The sequence below is a fragment of the Talpa occidentalis genome, unplaced genomic scaffold, assembly GCF_014898055.3.
Source record: "Talpa occidentalis isolate TD23 unplaced genomic scaffold, MPIMG_talOcc4v2.1 talOcc4.14, whole genome shotgun sequence".
In the NCBI taxonomy this organism is placed as follows: Eukaryota; Metazoa; Chordata; class Mammalia; order Eulipotyphla; family Talpidae; genus Talpa; species Talpa occidentalis.
In genome coordinates, this window is record NW_023601433.1 from 71,950,499 (window position 1) to 71,968,191 (window position 17,693).

The 17,693-nt window shown below is 44.4% G+C and overlaps 1 protein-coding gene across 4 annotated transcripts in view; it reads left to right on the plus strand.

The window, feature by feature from the left end:
- The window catches only part of GRK3 (G protein-coupled receptor kinase 3), a 149,678-nt gene that overhangs the window by 45,317 nt on the left and 86,668 nt on the right, over positions 1 to 17,693 (plus strand). For all 4 annotated transcript variants that reach the window (XM_054695199.1, XM_054695198.1, XM_037510780.2 and 1 more), the window contains one exon: positions 1,888 to 1,964. In XM_054695199.1, the coding sequence (XP_054551174.1) occupies positions 1,888 to 1,964 (77 nt within the window). The remainder of the gene's footprint in view (positions 1 to 1,887; positions 1,965 to 17,693) is intronic.

Here is a 17,693-nt window from a genome sequence, read left to right on the forward strand (position 1 = left end):
AACTACAATGAAGAAAATGAAGAGGCCAGGTACATAGACTGGGAGAAAATATTTTCACATAAAGCCGACCAAAGGACTTGACATTTTACAACTGAAACAACTCAACTAAAACATTATGTACCTCACAAAAGAAGATATATGTATTCCAATTATCATGTCCAAATATGCTCAACATCATTATTCATTAGTGAAATGAAAATTGAAATACTATGTCACTACACACCTAACAGAGTGGCTAAAACTTAAAAGACTGACAATCCAAGTGTTGGCAAGGAATGTAGAGTAACTGGAACCATCATAAACTGTTGCTGGGAATGTGAAATTGTACAACCAGTTTGAATATAGTTTAGAAGTTTTCGTAATGTTAAATATAATTTACCATATGACCAACAATTTCACTTCAAGATATTTACCCAAGAAAAATTAAAACACATGTCCATAAAAAGACTTATACACAAATATTGAAAACAGATTTATTCATAATAGCCCCAGACTAAAAACAAACCAAATGTCTATCAGCAGATGAGTCGGTAAACAAATGGTGGAATATTCATACAATGACATACTACTTGGCAATAAAAAGTAACTAAATACTTATGCACACAACAATATGAATGAAGCTTGCTTATGCTGAGTGAAAGAAGCCAGACACAAAAGACAGCATGTTGCATGAGTTTATTTGTATAAAATTCTAGAACTACTGCAATAAGCTGCATTAACAGAAAGGAGATAAGTGGTTGCCAGAATCCTAGAATATGGGGAGACTGATTGCAGAGGGGTACCTTTTGGGGGTGACAGAAATTCTACATTTTGACTAGGATAGTAGTTATATATGAAAGTACCAATCTTAAAATAAATTCACTTAATATATGTTAAAACATGCAGTTAATATAATGCACTTCTCTCTATATATAAAATGCCTCAATTATTGTTTTTTTTTTTTTTAAAGGATAAAGCCAAATTGCCCATCAATGGGTATTAAAGTTTTTGCCTTTTCCACTTGGTTGATCACTTTGGAATGCACTTGCTGAATGGGGACCCTCCTGTCCCCATTTTTCTGCCTTGTTCCTTCTGTTGTATATTAAACTTCCTTGTTTGTGTGTGGGTCAGCTTATATGTACTCTGTTCCATTTCATTGACCACTTTGTTTACCTTGCTTTAGTTTCATAGTTAACCCTACTGTAGATTTTCTATTTTTTTATTTTTTTTAGATTTATTTTTATTTATACATGGAAGAACCGGGGTGTAGGCCAGAGGTGTGTTGGGGGGGAGGGTGAGAGGAAGATTCACCAGAGAGAGAGTGGGGAACAACAGGCAGATGTACTGAAATACACTGCTGAGGGAAGCAGTGGGCGAGACAAGAGAGGTCTGCTGCACCATGTGGGTTAGCTCCCTGGGCAGGAAGCAAACTCATGTGGCAGTGGCTGGCGATAGCTTGATAGTGCTGAGACTTTAAGCACTATCCCTGAGCCACCAGGGACGCCCACGGTTGATTTTTTAAATATTAATTATACCCATGAGCTTTTACTTTTTTTAGAAAGCAACCCATTTAATTGATTAGCAGGAATCATCCTGTGTCTACTGGTGCATACATGCTTCTGCATATTTTGGAAAGCGTGTTGAGAGTGAGCTTTCTCAGAGTCCTTCAGTTATTTCTGGTGTTTAGTCTCTAAGTAAGTCACCCTCACTCACTGAGAAGGTAATAGCTGGAGCAGTGATGCCCCCAGCTCTAAGTCTGCTTGGTCATTTCTTATGGGTGTGGATATGAGAAAGAGGGGTCTCTCCTCCCCCTGCCTTGAGTGAAGGCATCCTATATTTGGTATTCTCAGGATGGTTACTCATCGTGCATTCCAGATTGATTAAAAACATGTTCCTCTTCTCTTTTAGTATCCGGAGTGTGATGCAGAAATATCTCGAGGAGAGAAATGAAATAACCTTTGACAAGATTTTCAGTCAGAAAATTGGTAAGTTCTGATTGTTCATTTGGCACACTGTGATTTTAATGGTGATACTGGGTGACATTCTAATAAATGCTCCTCTAATAGTGTACATGCTTTATAGGTAGAGCTGGGGATGAAGGAAGTTTCGTGTACTTACTAAGGTAGTGACTGTATGTTCCTGATGATATACCTTACGAATAAGCTATTAGGAAATAGACTAATTTGACTGTAGGTTTTCAGGCAGTCTAGGGGGTTGCTACAACCCAAGGATTGGGAACCTGCAAGCAGGTTCCTGCTCTGTCTGGGCCCTCTCTCAGGCCTTGCGCCCCTCCTGGGTCCTCAGCACCTCTCACTGCCATGTGCCCTTGTGATTGCAGTGAGTTGGGCTGTGTCTTCGGCAAACAGTCCCATTCTTATGGTTGCCCAGGTGCTTCCACAGAGTGTTCTCATTAGTTTTCGTGGGTTACGGGGTTTCATAGACTGTTCATCATTGTCAGTCCCACACCTGATTACTCTTGTTCCTGTGACCCCATTCAGAGTCTTCACTTACTGGGTCACAAGGACTCTCCTATTGTGGGCACAGAGGTAAGAAGCATTTCTCACTGGCTGATGCCCAACTCTGGCCATGCTGGTTTTGGCCCGGGCGCAGCAGGTGTGTGGTTATCAGACGTTAGTGCCCATTGAAATTAGGACTGAACTGCAGTTTTGGTGTGGAGTTTCAAGCCCTATGAAGAAGAGATAATCGTGTTCTCCCTGCCTACTGAAAGGCTGGCTGTTTAGAGGTGACCATCATCCGGGTTAGATAATTTACAGTCCACACGTTTTTTTTCCGTTCTCCCAAATCAATTCCCATTGTTGTACAGGCTTCATCATCTGGCCTGCCGGCTAGCATTATTAGTAGCTAAACAGGTGATTCTGGGTTTCTATATGAAATCAGCATAGCTGAATATAAGCAGACAGAATGCTTTTCTACTTTCTTTGTACCTTGCTTGTCTCCCATGTTTGTTCAGATAAAATTTCCTGAGGAACTGTGTCTGATTTTTAGAGTTATCTTATGCTAGGGGAAATTTAAATTGTTTATTAAAATTCCAAGAAGTGAAGATTTTACTAAAAGTTCCTTAGAACTCTACTTCTGTATTTAGTCCTGTTTCCATGAGTTGGACCTCCAAATCTCTGCGAGGGGGGGCCCTTTATTTTACAGGCAAGGAGATGCAGACCTGGGGGTGAAGTGACTTGTTCTGATTCCAAGTTCCCCTTCTCTATTCTATTATAATAATTCTTTAAAGACGATTGGAAAGGAGACAATGAACATAGAATGTATTCCAGGAGGTCACCCAGTAAGAACTGGATAGATTTGTTTTTGGAGAGTTATAATGCTCCTTTTGTTCAAGTTAAGTAGAAGCTGGTACAGGTAGTCTATGGATTTTTGTAAAGTGCGTTTTACCTGTCTACAAAAATCAGCCAGCCTATCACAACACTTTAGTAGCTGCTGTGATAATACATGGAGTTACACTGGTCAGAGGTGGGTAATGTGATCTGGAGATGAATTGTGGCCTGAATGTTTGGAGGACAGTGGCCCTGAACCACGCAGAGACTGTTCTGATCACCAGGATTCGCTTGGGAACAGATCAGTTGAAGGCATTTGGTGTTCATTTCCTTTTTTATTGGTGCTTCTCATTGTCTTCCTCATTGTGTTTGGTTAACTATCCATCCAAATGGTCTCCTTTGCTTCTGGTGTTTTACTGAAAACCAGAAAACATCTAGCATGTTAACAAGAGAAAGTCTATCTTTGATGTAAGGGAAAAAGGCAATTATTTATTAGTTAAGAATTTTTTGATTTTTTAAAATAATAAATAATTAAAAATCTAAATGTTCAAAGTAACATATTTTCAATGAAAGTATATTAAAATATGTCGCGATACAGTTTACATAGCACATCCTTTGTCCATATAATGGCTATGTAGCTCAGTGATTTCAGTGCAGCCACAGACCTGTGCAGCTGTCATCACCATCTCATTCTAGAATATTTTCATCACCTTCCCCCCTAAAGGAACTGCTTCTCCATTAGCAGTCATTGCCCATTCTGCCCTCTCCTTTTAGGCCTCATTAGAGGTGATCACTGCTGATCTGATTTCTGCCTCTCTGGCTGTGGCTGTGGGGACTCCACACAAAGGGAGTCACACCCCTCTCTTGTAGCCTCTCGAGGGCCCACTGCTCACACCCTCCAGGCTCACCTGCGTGGTGGTGTGTAGCAGAACTTCGCTCTTCCCTGTGTTCCTGTCCCCTTTCATTGTGTGGGTGTGCCCCACTTTGTTTGACCATTTATTCGTTGACAGATATTTGGGTTGTATCTGCTTTTTTGGCCCTTGTGATTGATGATTCCGTGAGAAGAAAGAACATTCTAACATAATTAAGACATACTGGTAGGTTGTTGCAAACCTTCTGCCCCTGGAGCTGTTATTCCAGTTTCTGATTGAGGATGCCTTTTCTGTTTTCTGCTCCCCACTCTCACTTCTACAACCCGTTCCTGTCTGCCACCCTCCCCACTCCTTGCATCAACCCTCCACCCACCACTAGCTCCCAAACATGACTTTTCCATTGTTTTAATTCAAACCTGACCAGACTCTGGTTCCAGGAGCCTTTGATCAGAGTGAATAATGATCTAAGTGATAATGGCTTTAATGTAACTTATTGTCATCCACACAGATTCTTCCCTAAGAGTGGCTTCCCTTGGCGCTGATGGCTTATGAATTTTATCTTGGTGAAGCTGTTAGAAAATTAAAAATTGCTTAAATAGATAGTTCCTTCTTTCCTTCCTTCTGATTTGTGAGCTTGGAGTTGGTCTTGAGAAACTTGGGTTTAAACTTGGAAGATCGCAGGAAAGAAGGGCCTCTCCTGCGGGGGCAGGGAGAGAGCACAAGGTAGACCCGCCAGACACAGATCTGTAATTATGTTGGACATAGTTATATATTTCATGTGTCTAGCTCTTGTCTGTCTGGTTCCTCCTTTTGCTGGGTGGCCTCTCATTTTCTGGCTGGTATTAAGGATTAGGGAAAAGTGGGGGGTGGACCTTGGTGGGAGTAAATCTGTCTGTCTCTCCAGGTCTGTCTGCCCCTCTGTCTTTCCCGGCCTTCCGGTCAGCTCCTTCCCGCCATGTCTCTGTGAGTTACTGCCTGGTCGGTTTCTGTGTTTCTCTTTCACTCCCTCTCCCCCTGTCTATCAGCTTCTTTTCTCCTCACCCCTTACCAGCCTCCCTCATGTCCAGTGTGTGCTGTAGCTGATGTGTAAAAATGCCTTGTGAAATAAAAACGTAGAAATCTTTTATTTCCTTGACCTCTGAGGTTTTGCTGAGACAATGGGTGATTGGCAGGCGTATTGGCTACACCCTGAATTGGTTATGTCCCTCATTTTCTTGTCTGTAAAAGCAGGGATGATAACAATACCTACTTCCTAAGGCTGCTGTAAGGGTCCAGCAGGAGATGTACCTAAAGCACTTAACACAGTGGTTGGTTTTCGGCAGATGTCCGTGAATGAGCGCTCTTCAGTGAAATTGTTGTACAAGTTTTTTAGCCAGTCTCATCTAAAAATAGATTGGAAAAATGAACCCCAGTACCCATTTCCTAGATTCAATATTTTTCAGTATTGTGCTTTGTTCATCTCTTCTTTATGTGGTTGCAAGTAACACACCCCTCATAGCGTTTCAGCCCTGTTTGCATCTCAAAAAACCATAGGAATGTCTGCTTATACAACCACAATGCCTTTATCCCAAGCAATTAAATTTTGTGATGATTCTTGGTATACTTTAATATCGAGTATATATTCAGATTTTCCTGATTAACTAAAAATGCTTTTTTGTTTTTTGGCTTGTTATATGAAGATCCAGGTATTGTTCTTGTAATTGGTCATGGTGTCTTTTTTAATCTAGAATGCTCCCCTGTGCATTCCCCTCCTCCGCCATACACATACAGGTAAATTGACATTGAAAAAAACTGGGTCAGTTAAATTGTAGAATGTTCCACATTATGAATTTTTCTGGCTGCTGCTTCTTGGTGTCATTTAAATTGCACTTCTATTTCTTACATTTCCTGTCCACTGGAAGTTAGCTCTAGCAGCTTGGTTAAGTGTGGGTTTCCACTTTTTTAGCGAGTCCTTTGTGGGTGGTGCTGTGTACTTTGTAGCAGAAGGCACATGACATGTAGGTGTCTATGCAGTCACTTTTCTAAAGTGGGCTGAGATGTGGTCAACCCATCAGTACCTCAATTACCTGTCAGTTGCTGCTCTTTTCACTTTCATTGGTGATCTTTGTCTAAGTCAATTACTTTATTAGGGGTTTGTAAAATGGTGAGTTGTCTATGCTGTTCCTTTCATATTTATTACTTTTACTTATTAACTAGAGCTACTTAATTGCCTTTAAATATAGTTCATGCAGGAAAGGCTGATGTGGTTGGCAGGATTCTAGGATGCCCCCCATGACCTCTGCTTCCTAGTGTTACTCCAGTGAGTAAGCTGCTTGAAAGAGATTTGCAGATGTAATTGAGGTTATGCACTGGGTGGGCTCAGTCTACTCATACCGGCCCTTTAGTAGTAGAGAATTTCCTCAGGCCTGTAGAAGAGGGAACCAGAGAGACTGAAGCACAAGAAAGATGGGACACACAGTTGCTGCCTTTGCAGGTGGAGAGGAGCATCTGGGAAGGAATGTGGGTGTCCTTTAGGAGCTGAGAGTTGGCCCCTCCGTGGCGGGTTGCAAGAAGGCAGGGGCCTCAGTCCTACAACTGTAGGGCTGGATTCTACTAACAATTTGAGTGAATTTGGAAGGTCCCTCTACAGATCCTGTAGGGCAGGCCTGTGAGACCCTGGAAAAACCCACCCAGGACCCACCCAGACTACCGACCCACCCAGACTATGGACCTACAGAACTCTGATCACAAATGGTTTTGTTTGTAAATCATTGAGTTTGCAAAGCAATAGGAAATGAATACGACAGGATAAATACTTAATTCTTTGTTTTTAATTGCCAATTTTCAGAATAAAAGAGTGACAGCTGCTTTTATTCTTCTCATCCTTGTATAGACATTATATATCTTAATTGATATCAATTAAGTTGACTCCTAATTAGCTTTTAGTAAAATTTACACATTTAGATATTGTCAGTGTTCTTGATTTGACTCCAAAAAAATGATTTTAAAGAGATACTTGTTATTGAATAGACTATAATATCAAAAATTCAGGTAGAGTTAAGATGATTTTGTTAGTATTTTCTTCTATAAGATAAAAATGAGAATTTTATCATTTGCAACCAAGGCACATGGCATTTGATAAATGCCATCTGTCTGTCGACAATCTACTTAGCTTCTCTGTCAGCATACCCACTCTTATTAAAAGAGGATGTTTCTGATTAGAAGGAGACTCCAAAATAGATACTTAATTCATGAAGTATGCAAATGTTACTCTCATGTATAAAGAACATCATGGTTAATGTAGTATTACATCATTTATTGCCATGGAAGACATTTCATTTTATAACACTGACTTCAGAGCTTAATCCAGAGCCTGAATATTAATCTTTTTGAATTTGTGTGAAATAATGTTGGTGTCGGAAATGTGATTTTTGGTCACAACAAGACAAAACTTTGCAATTTTTGCTTTTTAAAAAAAAACTTTATGGGGCCTTCCCGGTGGCTCAGTGGTTGAATGCCGGGTTGCGAAGCTGCCTGCAGCCTCTGCAGAGCCAGTTCGATCCCCGGCCGCTGGGCGAGGGTTCCACATGGCGCGCAGACCTCTCCTGCCGCCCGCTGCTCCCCTCAGCAGTGTACTTCGGTCCTTCTGCCTGTTCTGCTCCCTGCTCTGGCTCTGGTGAATTCTCTCACCCTCCCGTGCTTCTGACTGTACCCAGTGCTTGTATAAATAAATAAATAAATAAATCTTAAAAAAAAAAAAACAACAACTTTATGGAGGTATGGTGTTGTAAGACATAGAACTCATTCTGGAAATGGAATGGGTTTTTGTCTAGTGGACGTGTATCCTGTAGTCTTGCCATTTGTGTGTCTTAGTAGGTTGTTTCTACACACATTTATGCACACTTGTATGATTCCTTAGGATTTTCTGTAGGCAGGATTCTATCTCTGAATAAAAACAGTTTTACTTCTTTCTTTCCAATCTGTTGCCTGTTTTTTTCAGTTTTTACTTTGATTTCTTAAATATGTTTCGTGTTCGTCTCAAACATTTAACATGACTTCAAAAAACATTTACATAGGAAGAATGCACAAATTGTATTTGGCATTTGGGGTTAAGGCATAAGAAGTGTACTTGCCTTGGGCTTTGAAAACAAAAGTGTATGTTTCATTATAAAAGGGATACATTGGAAAATCAGAAATTGCTACCTTATAAAGTCCTTTTAAAAATTTCTAACAGTTCCTATAGAGACAGTTCCTATATAGACATATATGAATATATGTCTATATAATACGTATGTCATAGACTAAAAATAAATTGGTAATTATAACGTCCACAGAAATACTAAAAAACAAGTGATACTGAATAAAACATTTTAGACTTACTTTTTTGTCAATTTCAAAGAACAAAATCATTTCATAATTTATAAAATTACCCCTTGAGCTGTTTTGTTCTTCAGAACATAATAGATGGTTTACATCTACAAATATTTATGATTTTGGAACTTCTAACTCATAGGCCAGGGTTCAGTGATAGCAAAGTTGAGCGCTTTTGCATATGGTTGGTTGAGGGAAATCTCAACCTGGGAACCAGCTTCAGTCTTTGTTTTTTCTTTTGTTTCCACCTTTGTTTGGAGGTATTTGTTTCTGTCACTGTGAAGGGTGGTTCCTGACAAAAGCCCCCCCGACTGACAGTCACAGAGCCAGCTTCCCACCCTATCTTATCTGTGAAACTTTCCCCAGCCGAGAGCAACCAACCAGCACAGAGGAGAAAAACCTGGGGCCCCACTCAGTTCTGCATCAGTCATCCATGCCTTCGTGAAAAGGGTTAAGGATTCATTTAAACTTCCAAATAGCAGAGATAAACACTTGACTAAGCACAGCTAATTAGATTTTCAATTGAAAAGGCAATGCACCAAGAGGCAGCTAATGATGAGTGAACCCAGGGAAATTAGGGTCACAGATTCTGCACAGTTTCAACTTGGGTTACCTAATAAAAATGCTGGGTTACCTAAAAAACAATTACCCAATAAAAATGAAAGACATTAGAGAAGAGGGAAAAGCTGTTACTTAAAATCCTACCAGCAGGCTGTATTTTACGACAGGCCTCGGAGTGGGCTCACAGAGATGGAGTTGGTGGAAGCAGGGAGACGCCCACCACCTCTGCAGTGCTACCTCTGTGTCCGGGCATGCTGGGAGAGCTGAGGCCATCCTGTGAGGAAATCTAGCTGTCTTTAAAAAAAAAGTTTTTTAGGACTCCTTTTTAACGATCATTTAAATACCCAATAACAGTCATGATAATCATTTATACGAAAAAATTTATATAAATGATCCTTCAGCATCTCCTGATCACTAGGACTGCTGGAAGCTGGTGTACCTCCAGGAGACCCAATCAGCACATGGGCAGCTCCATTCATGAGCTTTTAAACTGTTGCTAATTTATTTTCCCTGCACTCTTCTGAGCATGCAGTTAATAGGAATTATGTTCCTTTAAGCTAGAGATGGCTGCCTGTGCACTGAACAAGGGCTCCGGTGTTTCTGGGCGAGGTGAGATAGCGTGACCAAATTTGCACAGCTCCTGAGAGGTCAGGCCTGGCCGGGTGTTGTGCTGCCCACAAGCAAATTTTTTTTTTTTTTTTTTGCCTGTTAGAGGAAAAGTTAGTGTGGAAATTTAGCATGCAGATGGCTTTTTTTTCTTTTTTAAAAATAACTATCAGCTATACAATTCCTAATATGCAATGATACCAAAATCCAGAATTTGGGGGCGGTGCACGACGTCTCCGTGGCAGGTCTCCCATGAGTGCTTTGCTGAAAGACATTCGCACTGGAGTTGGGGTTTCCTGGCTTCGTGAGACAAAGGCACACGGACCCAGCTGAGGTGGCGTTAGCACAGAGGGGCCCCCCCAGCCCTCTCACCTGCCTCAGCCCCTCTGGCCTGCTAGTGCCCAGTGGCTATGAGCTCCTTCCTACTGCCGAGTCCCTGATATTCACAGAAAATGCTGCTGCTGCTGTTTCTGAGGCAAGAGTTCAGCTCTCATGGCAAATGAGGGGAAATTATTGTTGTGGCCCAGAGGTGAGCCTGGAGGATCAGCCAGCACCTGCAGCTCTCTCCACTGCGTCCTCTCCTTGCCGAACCCCACATACCTTAGAGGAAAAAGCTCATATGCTGTAGCAGTATTAGCACATGTGGGGTCATACTTCATGTCGCTGGAGAATGCCAAGGACCTAGGAAACATTATCCCTGCTGGGAAAGTTGTCCATCAGCTTTGGGAGCTCAGGGGCGAGTGTATGTGTGTGTGATTGTACCATGTTAGAGCTTTAAGAACCCCAGATGCATTATGAAATTCCAGCACTGTCATAGTGTCCCTGCTCTTAGCTCTTTTGGAAATACCTTTACTGAGGATTTTATACCTTCCCCTAGAATTATTTTAGGATTTCAACTTCTAGTCAAAGTCAAAAGAAGGAAATGAAATGTAGAGTCTACAGGCTTTGTTTGAAATCTATTGTTCTGATAAGCACTGGGGAGTGTACTTAGTGAGCAACACACAAATCTGTGCCCTCACAGAACTAACATTCTAGAGGACAGACACCAACAAATGTGTACTCCATGTGGTGGTAAATGTCACAAAGAAGAGTCAAGAGAGGAAACAGGAGACAGTGTGTGTGTCTGGCAGCTTTAAATAGAGCATTTCGAGAAGGTAGTGAAACAGTGCCATGAAGGGCTATCACGGGTAAAAGGGCAGTCCCAGTAGTGGACAGGTCGCTGTCGGGTTCTCACCTGTGCACCTAATTACAATACAATGCAGGCTCAGGGAACAATGGGGTTTATTTAACAAACAGGGGCAGCAAGGCGTTCTCAAGTTTACAGGTGGTCGGTTTTCTCACCCCAGTTAGTGTCCACAGTGTCCAAAAGTCCTACACAAAAGCCTGCTCATCCAAGATGGCATTGCGGGCCTCCCCGGTGGCTCAGCGGTTGAGCACTGGGTTGCAAAGCTGCCCGCAGCCTCTGCAGCGCCGGTTCCATCCCCGGCCACCGGGCGAGGGTCCCACATGGTGCGCAGACCTCTCCTGCCGCCCGCTGCTCCCCTCAGCAGTGTACTTCGTTGGTCTGCCTGTTCTGTTCCCCGTTCTGGCTCAGGTGAATTCTCTCACCCTCCCGCGCTTCTGACTGTACCCAGTGCTTGAATGAATGAATGAATAAATAAATCTTAAAAAAAAAAAAAAGATGGCATTGCCTGGTCAACGAGGGCCTGGGGCCTGTGGTGCGTGAGCATGCACTGGGCCAGGATCCAACTCGCCACAGCTGGAGGTGCTTCCAGGCGGGGTGGCTGAGATGACGCTGCTGCAGCCCACAGCCACAGTTGGAAGGTTGGCATGGCCCGGATAGCAGTGAAGGCAGCAGCACGAGGAGGCGATACCGCCAGATGATAACAGCTCTCAGAGGTGACCCGGACAGCACCGGCCAGTAGTGCCACTCACTCTGTTACTAGTGTTACAGCTCTGTGTAAGTTCTTGGCCCACAGCAACAACAAAAAGCTCTTTGAGACACCAGGCTCGAGGCTTGGTGCTCCTTTGAGGTAGTATCAGAGACAGACCGGACGCAGGCAGCGGCTGTTGGTATCTGCGAAGCTCTTTGGCTTCTCTGTGGAGCTTTTCAGCTTCTCTTTCTCTTTCCTTGGAGGTCAGCTGCTGGATGCTTCTGAGAGCATCCAGTTGGAGCAAGCAAGTGTCCAGTTCAAGTTGGTGAGTCAGAGCAAGTGAATCCAAGCAAGTGAGTCGAGTGAGTGCAGGAGTCCAGTCCGAGCAACCCTGAGAGTCCAGTGAGCAAGAATGTCAGAGCAAGTCCAGAGCATCCCAAGCATGTCCTGTCCAAGCAAGGCTCAGGGAGTGCCAGGGTCCTGAGGTGGCGCCTGCCCTCCTTTATATCCTCTGTCAGAGTCCTCACCGACCAGTCTGATTGGACTGGTTTCAATCCTATGCCCGATTAGACCACTTGCTGACCAGCTCATAGCTCACACCTGATCAGTACACGATCCAGGCACTAAGTCCGTGGGCCTCTCTACTGCCTGCAGCTGGAGGGAGCCTCAGCATGCTAGGGAGCCTCTGCCATGTGCCATCACTGCTGGCCTCTGCCAGCACCCCAAGCTGCTATGAAATGCCCATCACCTATAGCTGCTTGCACTGGCCGCAGGCAGTGCTCTGGGGCCAACTGCTGTGGGAGCCCCAGGGGAGGGGGTCTTTAGCTTCAGTAGCACTTACACAGGGAGTCTAATAACCAGGGACGTGAGGGAGCCGAGTCCCTCTGTATTTGTGAGGGGTTGTAGTTCCAGGTAGAGAGCTCAGCAGGGCAGAGACCCTGAGAGTGCAGCCTGTGGCAGAGGAAGAGCAGAGGCCAGGGAGGCTGCAGCTGTGGAACAAGTGGGAATGAAGGGTGTGTGAGGAGTGGGTAGCTGGGAGGGGAGGGCTGGTGGTGGAGAGACTTTCAGGCCACCGTGAGGATTTCTTCATGCGAATATCCCAGCTTTTACTTGGAGTGACATGGGATGTAGGACAGTTTGAGCACTGGGATGGCTCCCTCTGACTCAGTGTTCACAGAGCAGTCTAGCTGCGGGGTTGGGGGTGGGTTGGGGTGGGGGGTGGAGAAAAGGCTGGAGGGGCGAGTGTGGAAGGGGGAGCTCCTGCAGTGAGCCTGACGCTGGCCTGTGGTGAGAAGTTGACAGATCTCAGACTCTGAGGATGGGATTGATGAGGAAGTGTATTGTGTAAGGGAAGGAGAGGGGGATTTGGGGCTTGTTTAGAGGGGATCTGTGTGTCAGGTTCAGTTCAGGCCAGAAGGTAAAGGAGAGGCTTGGCCAGGACATGGGAATATGGGGTGAAGGTTTGGTCCCTGCCTCTGGGAATTGAGGTCACCTGGTTTGCACAGTGGGCCCTTTGCTGAGGAGTGCTGTTTGTCTGCCTCCGCATCCTCCTGGTGCTCTGAGATGAACCCGGAGCTCACAACTCTGCCCCAGCTCTGATGCCTTCTGCTCTCTTATGAACAGAGAAGCTTCTTATGGGTTGGGTTCGGAGAGAAATTCCAACAGTGGCGGGGCAGGGAGAATTCTCCTAGTCCCTCAGAGACTATTTATAACAGTGGGACACAGTGAGAGAGAAACTAGGACAGCTTTTTAAAGCAGCAAATATTCTTACCTTGTAAGATGCACTTACCCAAGAAATCTTTGTTGTTGTTTTTTTAAGTTGGAATTTCTACTGCTTGCAGCATGGATAAAATAATAACTTCAAGAAAAATAAGTAATTGTTGGTCTTCAGAGGTTTTATTCTTTTGGAAACTGTTTGCTTACTGGGTAATTTATGACTGTTGAAGATGATTAAAATTAATTCTGTTTTGTGGCTTCTGCTCTCAGGCCAACAAGTGGGTTCAGAATTGGTGCTGGCTGAGATAGGATGGCTTCCTGGGGCAGTGGTTTGGGCCTCTCCCTTTCGTTGTGTCTTTCTCATTCATGATTTTCTGGATATGCCTGACTTCCTTCTTAGGCTGTACTGGATATGTAAGAATTTGATGGAAATTTATTTGTTTATTTTGCTTACTGATAACTATGCTCAGTACTTGTGTCCTAAACTTTTTAAAGACGACCTTACAGAGGTATAGTATGCATATACTAAAAGAACAGCATTTGAGTTCTGACCAAGGTGTGTACCAGCCACTCACTACCCAACCTGTGCAGGGACTGTTTTCTTTACTTTGAAAAGCCCCTTTGCATCCGCTCACCCCAGCCCCAGCCCAAGGCTGATCTGCCTTCAGTCACATTCGATTTCATTGGCCCTTCCTAGAGCTTTATATAAATAGTCACACAATAGCTGCGTTTTTGTGCCTGGTGGGGTTGCCTCAGCGCCCTCTCAATCCATCCACATTCACAGCGAGTTTGTTTCTTTAGTTTCTCTTATTGCTGAATGGTGTTCCATTGTAGAGACTTAACTATTTCAATTGTTCTCAGGGGTGGTTTCCAGTCAGGGCCAATAATGAACAGAGCTGCCATGGGTGTCTCACACACTCTTGTTGTGGACCTGCGCTGTGGTCTCTCTTTGCGAAGTGCCTGGAAGCTGAATTGCTGGAACCCCCATGACAGGTGCATGCATGTTTGTGATTATTATGTCCTTTGGATGAATTGACCCCTTTATGGGGATGAGAAATCCTTCAGCCCAGTAACACATTGTTCTGATGTCTACATTGCCTGGTAGTGGTATCGCCACTCCAGCTTTCTCGATATTGGTGTTAGTGTGGTACCTCTGTTGTCTAGGATATATGTTCCTTCCATCTTCTTTTCCTCTCTTCTTTTAGATTCACTATAGTCTAGCAGGTCATGGTGCCACTACTGACTTGCTAGCTATGCCTCTATATTTCTTTTATTTATATTTTTGGTATTCCCAGGCACCTTGGCTTCCTGAACTCCTGGTGCCTCACATCAGCAAAACAACATGGTCTTCTCGGGCCCTCTTCCTAGCATCACATTTTAGGCTGAGCTGAACCAGACATAGGCCCTTCCAGTTTATCTTACTGCTTCAGGGCCGTACCTATTCCACATCTGAAAACAATTATTTCATTTGCATGATTCAGTTTTCTGGTTATTACAGCTGGAGGTTTAGTCCAGCCCTGGCTATGGTATTATGTCCTGAACTATAGATTTATTTTTGAAATAAAGTGTTCGGCTCTTGGTTGGAAAATGGGTTAAATGTAAGAGTCTGGCATTGCCTGTAAAACCTTTGACATGCAGCTCCATTGTGATAGCTTCACACAGTGATACAAAGACAATGGTCAGTTTCTAGCTCACCCACAATAGCGTAGGTCAGTTTTGGAAGTAGAGGCTTTGAAGAAGTCTGTGTAGCTTGGATGATACTGGTTCTCAAGCCCTGAGATGCTCAGCGTTCCACACACAGATATTGCTTAGTCTTGACCCCTGCAGAGGTCACCGTCAGCCCCATTCATTGGACAGCTGAGAAGACAACCACTCAGACAGGGGGCAGCTCGCCCATATGGTGGTCTGGGCTGCAGCTGACTTTCGCGAGTGGGAGTCCTCTGCCCTCCAGTTCCCAGTCACTCTCCTGAGCTGCCTAACTGAGAAATGTGTGCTCACTGTGTAGAGGGGATGTCTATGGGCCGCTGCAAGTTCAGGGAAACCAGAGCTGGAGTTTCCATGCCTGAAGTGGCTAGTTACTTCCAGAAATAGCTACTTGTTGCCAGGAAAAGAATTAAGCAGTAATTCCCCACAAGAAGGGATTCCATGGGGCCCTTCACCCTTCTCTCCTCCTCTCTTCCCCCCTCCTCTCACCTCTCTTCTTCTAACCTTTATTCCTCCTTGAATATCTGCACCCCCCCACCTGTCAAAATAGCAGAATAATAGCAAGAAAGAATGATATCAAAAGCCCATCCTGGTTTAATTCATGAAGCCATTGAATGTTAGGTCTAAGTGAGACTTTAGAGTTTATTGCCATTAATAAAGTTATTGACCATTCTCTTTGTTTTATCTGAGGAAAATAAGGATTATCTGTGCAAAGTGAGTTGACCAAACTCACGTGGCTTATTGGCACACAGCAGGAACTGGAGCTTTGTGCCTTGGGGGTCATGAAAAGCAGGTGACAAGAAGACACTTCCACGTGATTTCGTCCATTAGTTGCTTAGGGAATATTTCTCTGAGAAAGTACTTAGAGAATGTGATTGATTCAGTAAAGAAGGAATCATCTCTGCAAAGATCCAGTGGAAGAACATTCTCAGCAGAGGGAACAGCATTGTAGCAGCATTGCTGGGGCAGGAAAGAGCAGAGCCAGCATGGAGTCAACGAGGAGGAGAAGAGGGGTCAGGTGAGGGGAGAGGGTGGTGGACATCAGGTTCTTTTGTAGGTGAGGTGGGAAGCTCTGGTAGGCTTGACCACATCTGATTTATGTTTCAAGATCATTCTAGCCTCTATGGTGAATAAATTGTTGGCATCAAAAATGGGAGCGTGGAAGTAGGAAGATGAATTTGTAGACTCCTGTGCCATCCTGGAAGTTGATGGGGCTGGCTTGCAATAGAGACACAGAAAGGGGGTGGATTTGGGATACTGTCTGTAGGAAGAACCTAGTTGATTGGCTAGGGAACATGAGAAGTGAGGGAAAAGAAAGACTGAAGACTTTAAATGCCACTTGGTGGGGCAGGTGGATGTGATTATTAGTTTTTTTGTAATTTAGGGGAATAAATGAATTCTTCAAAGTGTATTTCCTTAGAGTATTTAAAACTGCAGAAGGAAAGGAACTAGTTAATACACAGAAAGAGGAACTGGTGGGATGGTGCGACCCAGCAGTGTGATGGAGCTGGGTCTGTGCTAACCTCAGAGCTGCAGGCTCTGCCAAGCTCTGGGCAGCTGCCTGGCTGTTCTGCTGTAAACCTGCTGCCCCCTCGCCTGTGCCATCCACCCCCACGGGTCACTTCGAACCTGATCCCATTGTCCTCTTGTCTCCTTGACTTAAAGATCACTTTTAGTATCACATGTTACCCCTGCTCCTTATCATCTCCCTTCTCCGGAAAACCCAGCACTCAGAAACCAGAACACACACACGCACACATGCACGCACGCACGCACACTCACACCCCCACCCCCAAACTGGCCTCTTTTCCCTTCCCATTGATGCTAATGCACCACCACTGCGCTCCATGCCACAGGACCGAATATGTGAGGCCTTATCAGCTCCTTCCTTGCCCTGTAGTTTTCCATTTCACAGACACCACCTTAGACGCTGCTTAAGACCATTCCTAACCCAGACACTGGGTGATGTCACTTGGATTATACCCTGAATCACATTTTTCAGAACCAGATTTTATCTTCGTTCTCTAGTCCTTTTTCTGTTATGAGGTGGTTGGAAAACCCCAGTTCATCATGGGGTTCATCATGCAGCCCCCACTTCAGCCCCAGAATTCTGCTTATGACTGTCATTCAGGTCTCCCCAGGCTGGCCTAGGTCTTTCCCCTGGCCCCGCCTGGGCTGGAGGGTGTGTGGCACTCCCTTTGCACATTCTGGAGCTGGCTGCCCCTGCTTCTGCCCCAGGTTTTCCTCAGTGACCTGCCCTTGGAGGATTTGCTTGAACACCCTTACTTCTGCCTGGAAATAGCCTGTTTTCTGATGTTCCTGCTGCACTTATTGTCTGTAGTGTGCACTTGGCACTTACTGTGGAAAATGCCGTGTTATCAGGTGCCCCTTTCATGCTGTTTCCCTAAATGGAGTGTAAATTCCTTGAGACCAAGATAATCTCTTAGGCTGTTTGTTCCTCTTTGTAATTCTGAGGCATCTAGTTCAGCATTTTATACATCAGAGGAATTGGCTTTTTGTTTCTAACCACTTTCTGTTTCAGCATGAAATCCTTTCAACTGTCATTGTTTAAAGAAACTCCCATTTGTGGTGTTCAGTGTAGAGAGCTTGCCTGCACCCAGCGTGGTTACTCCCCAGCCTGGAGACATGTCCCAGGGCTGCCATCACACCGAGGGCCTTTGCTGTTGTGCCCATGTGGGGTGGGGATGGCATGTCCCCACAGAGGAAGGGGTTCAGTTAGACAG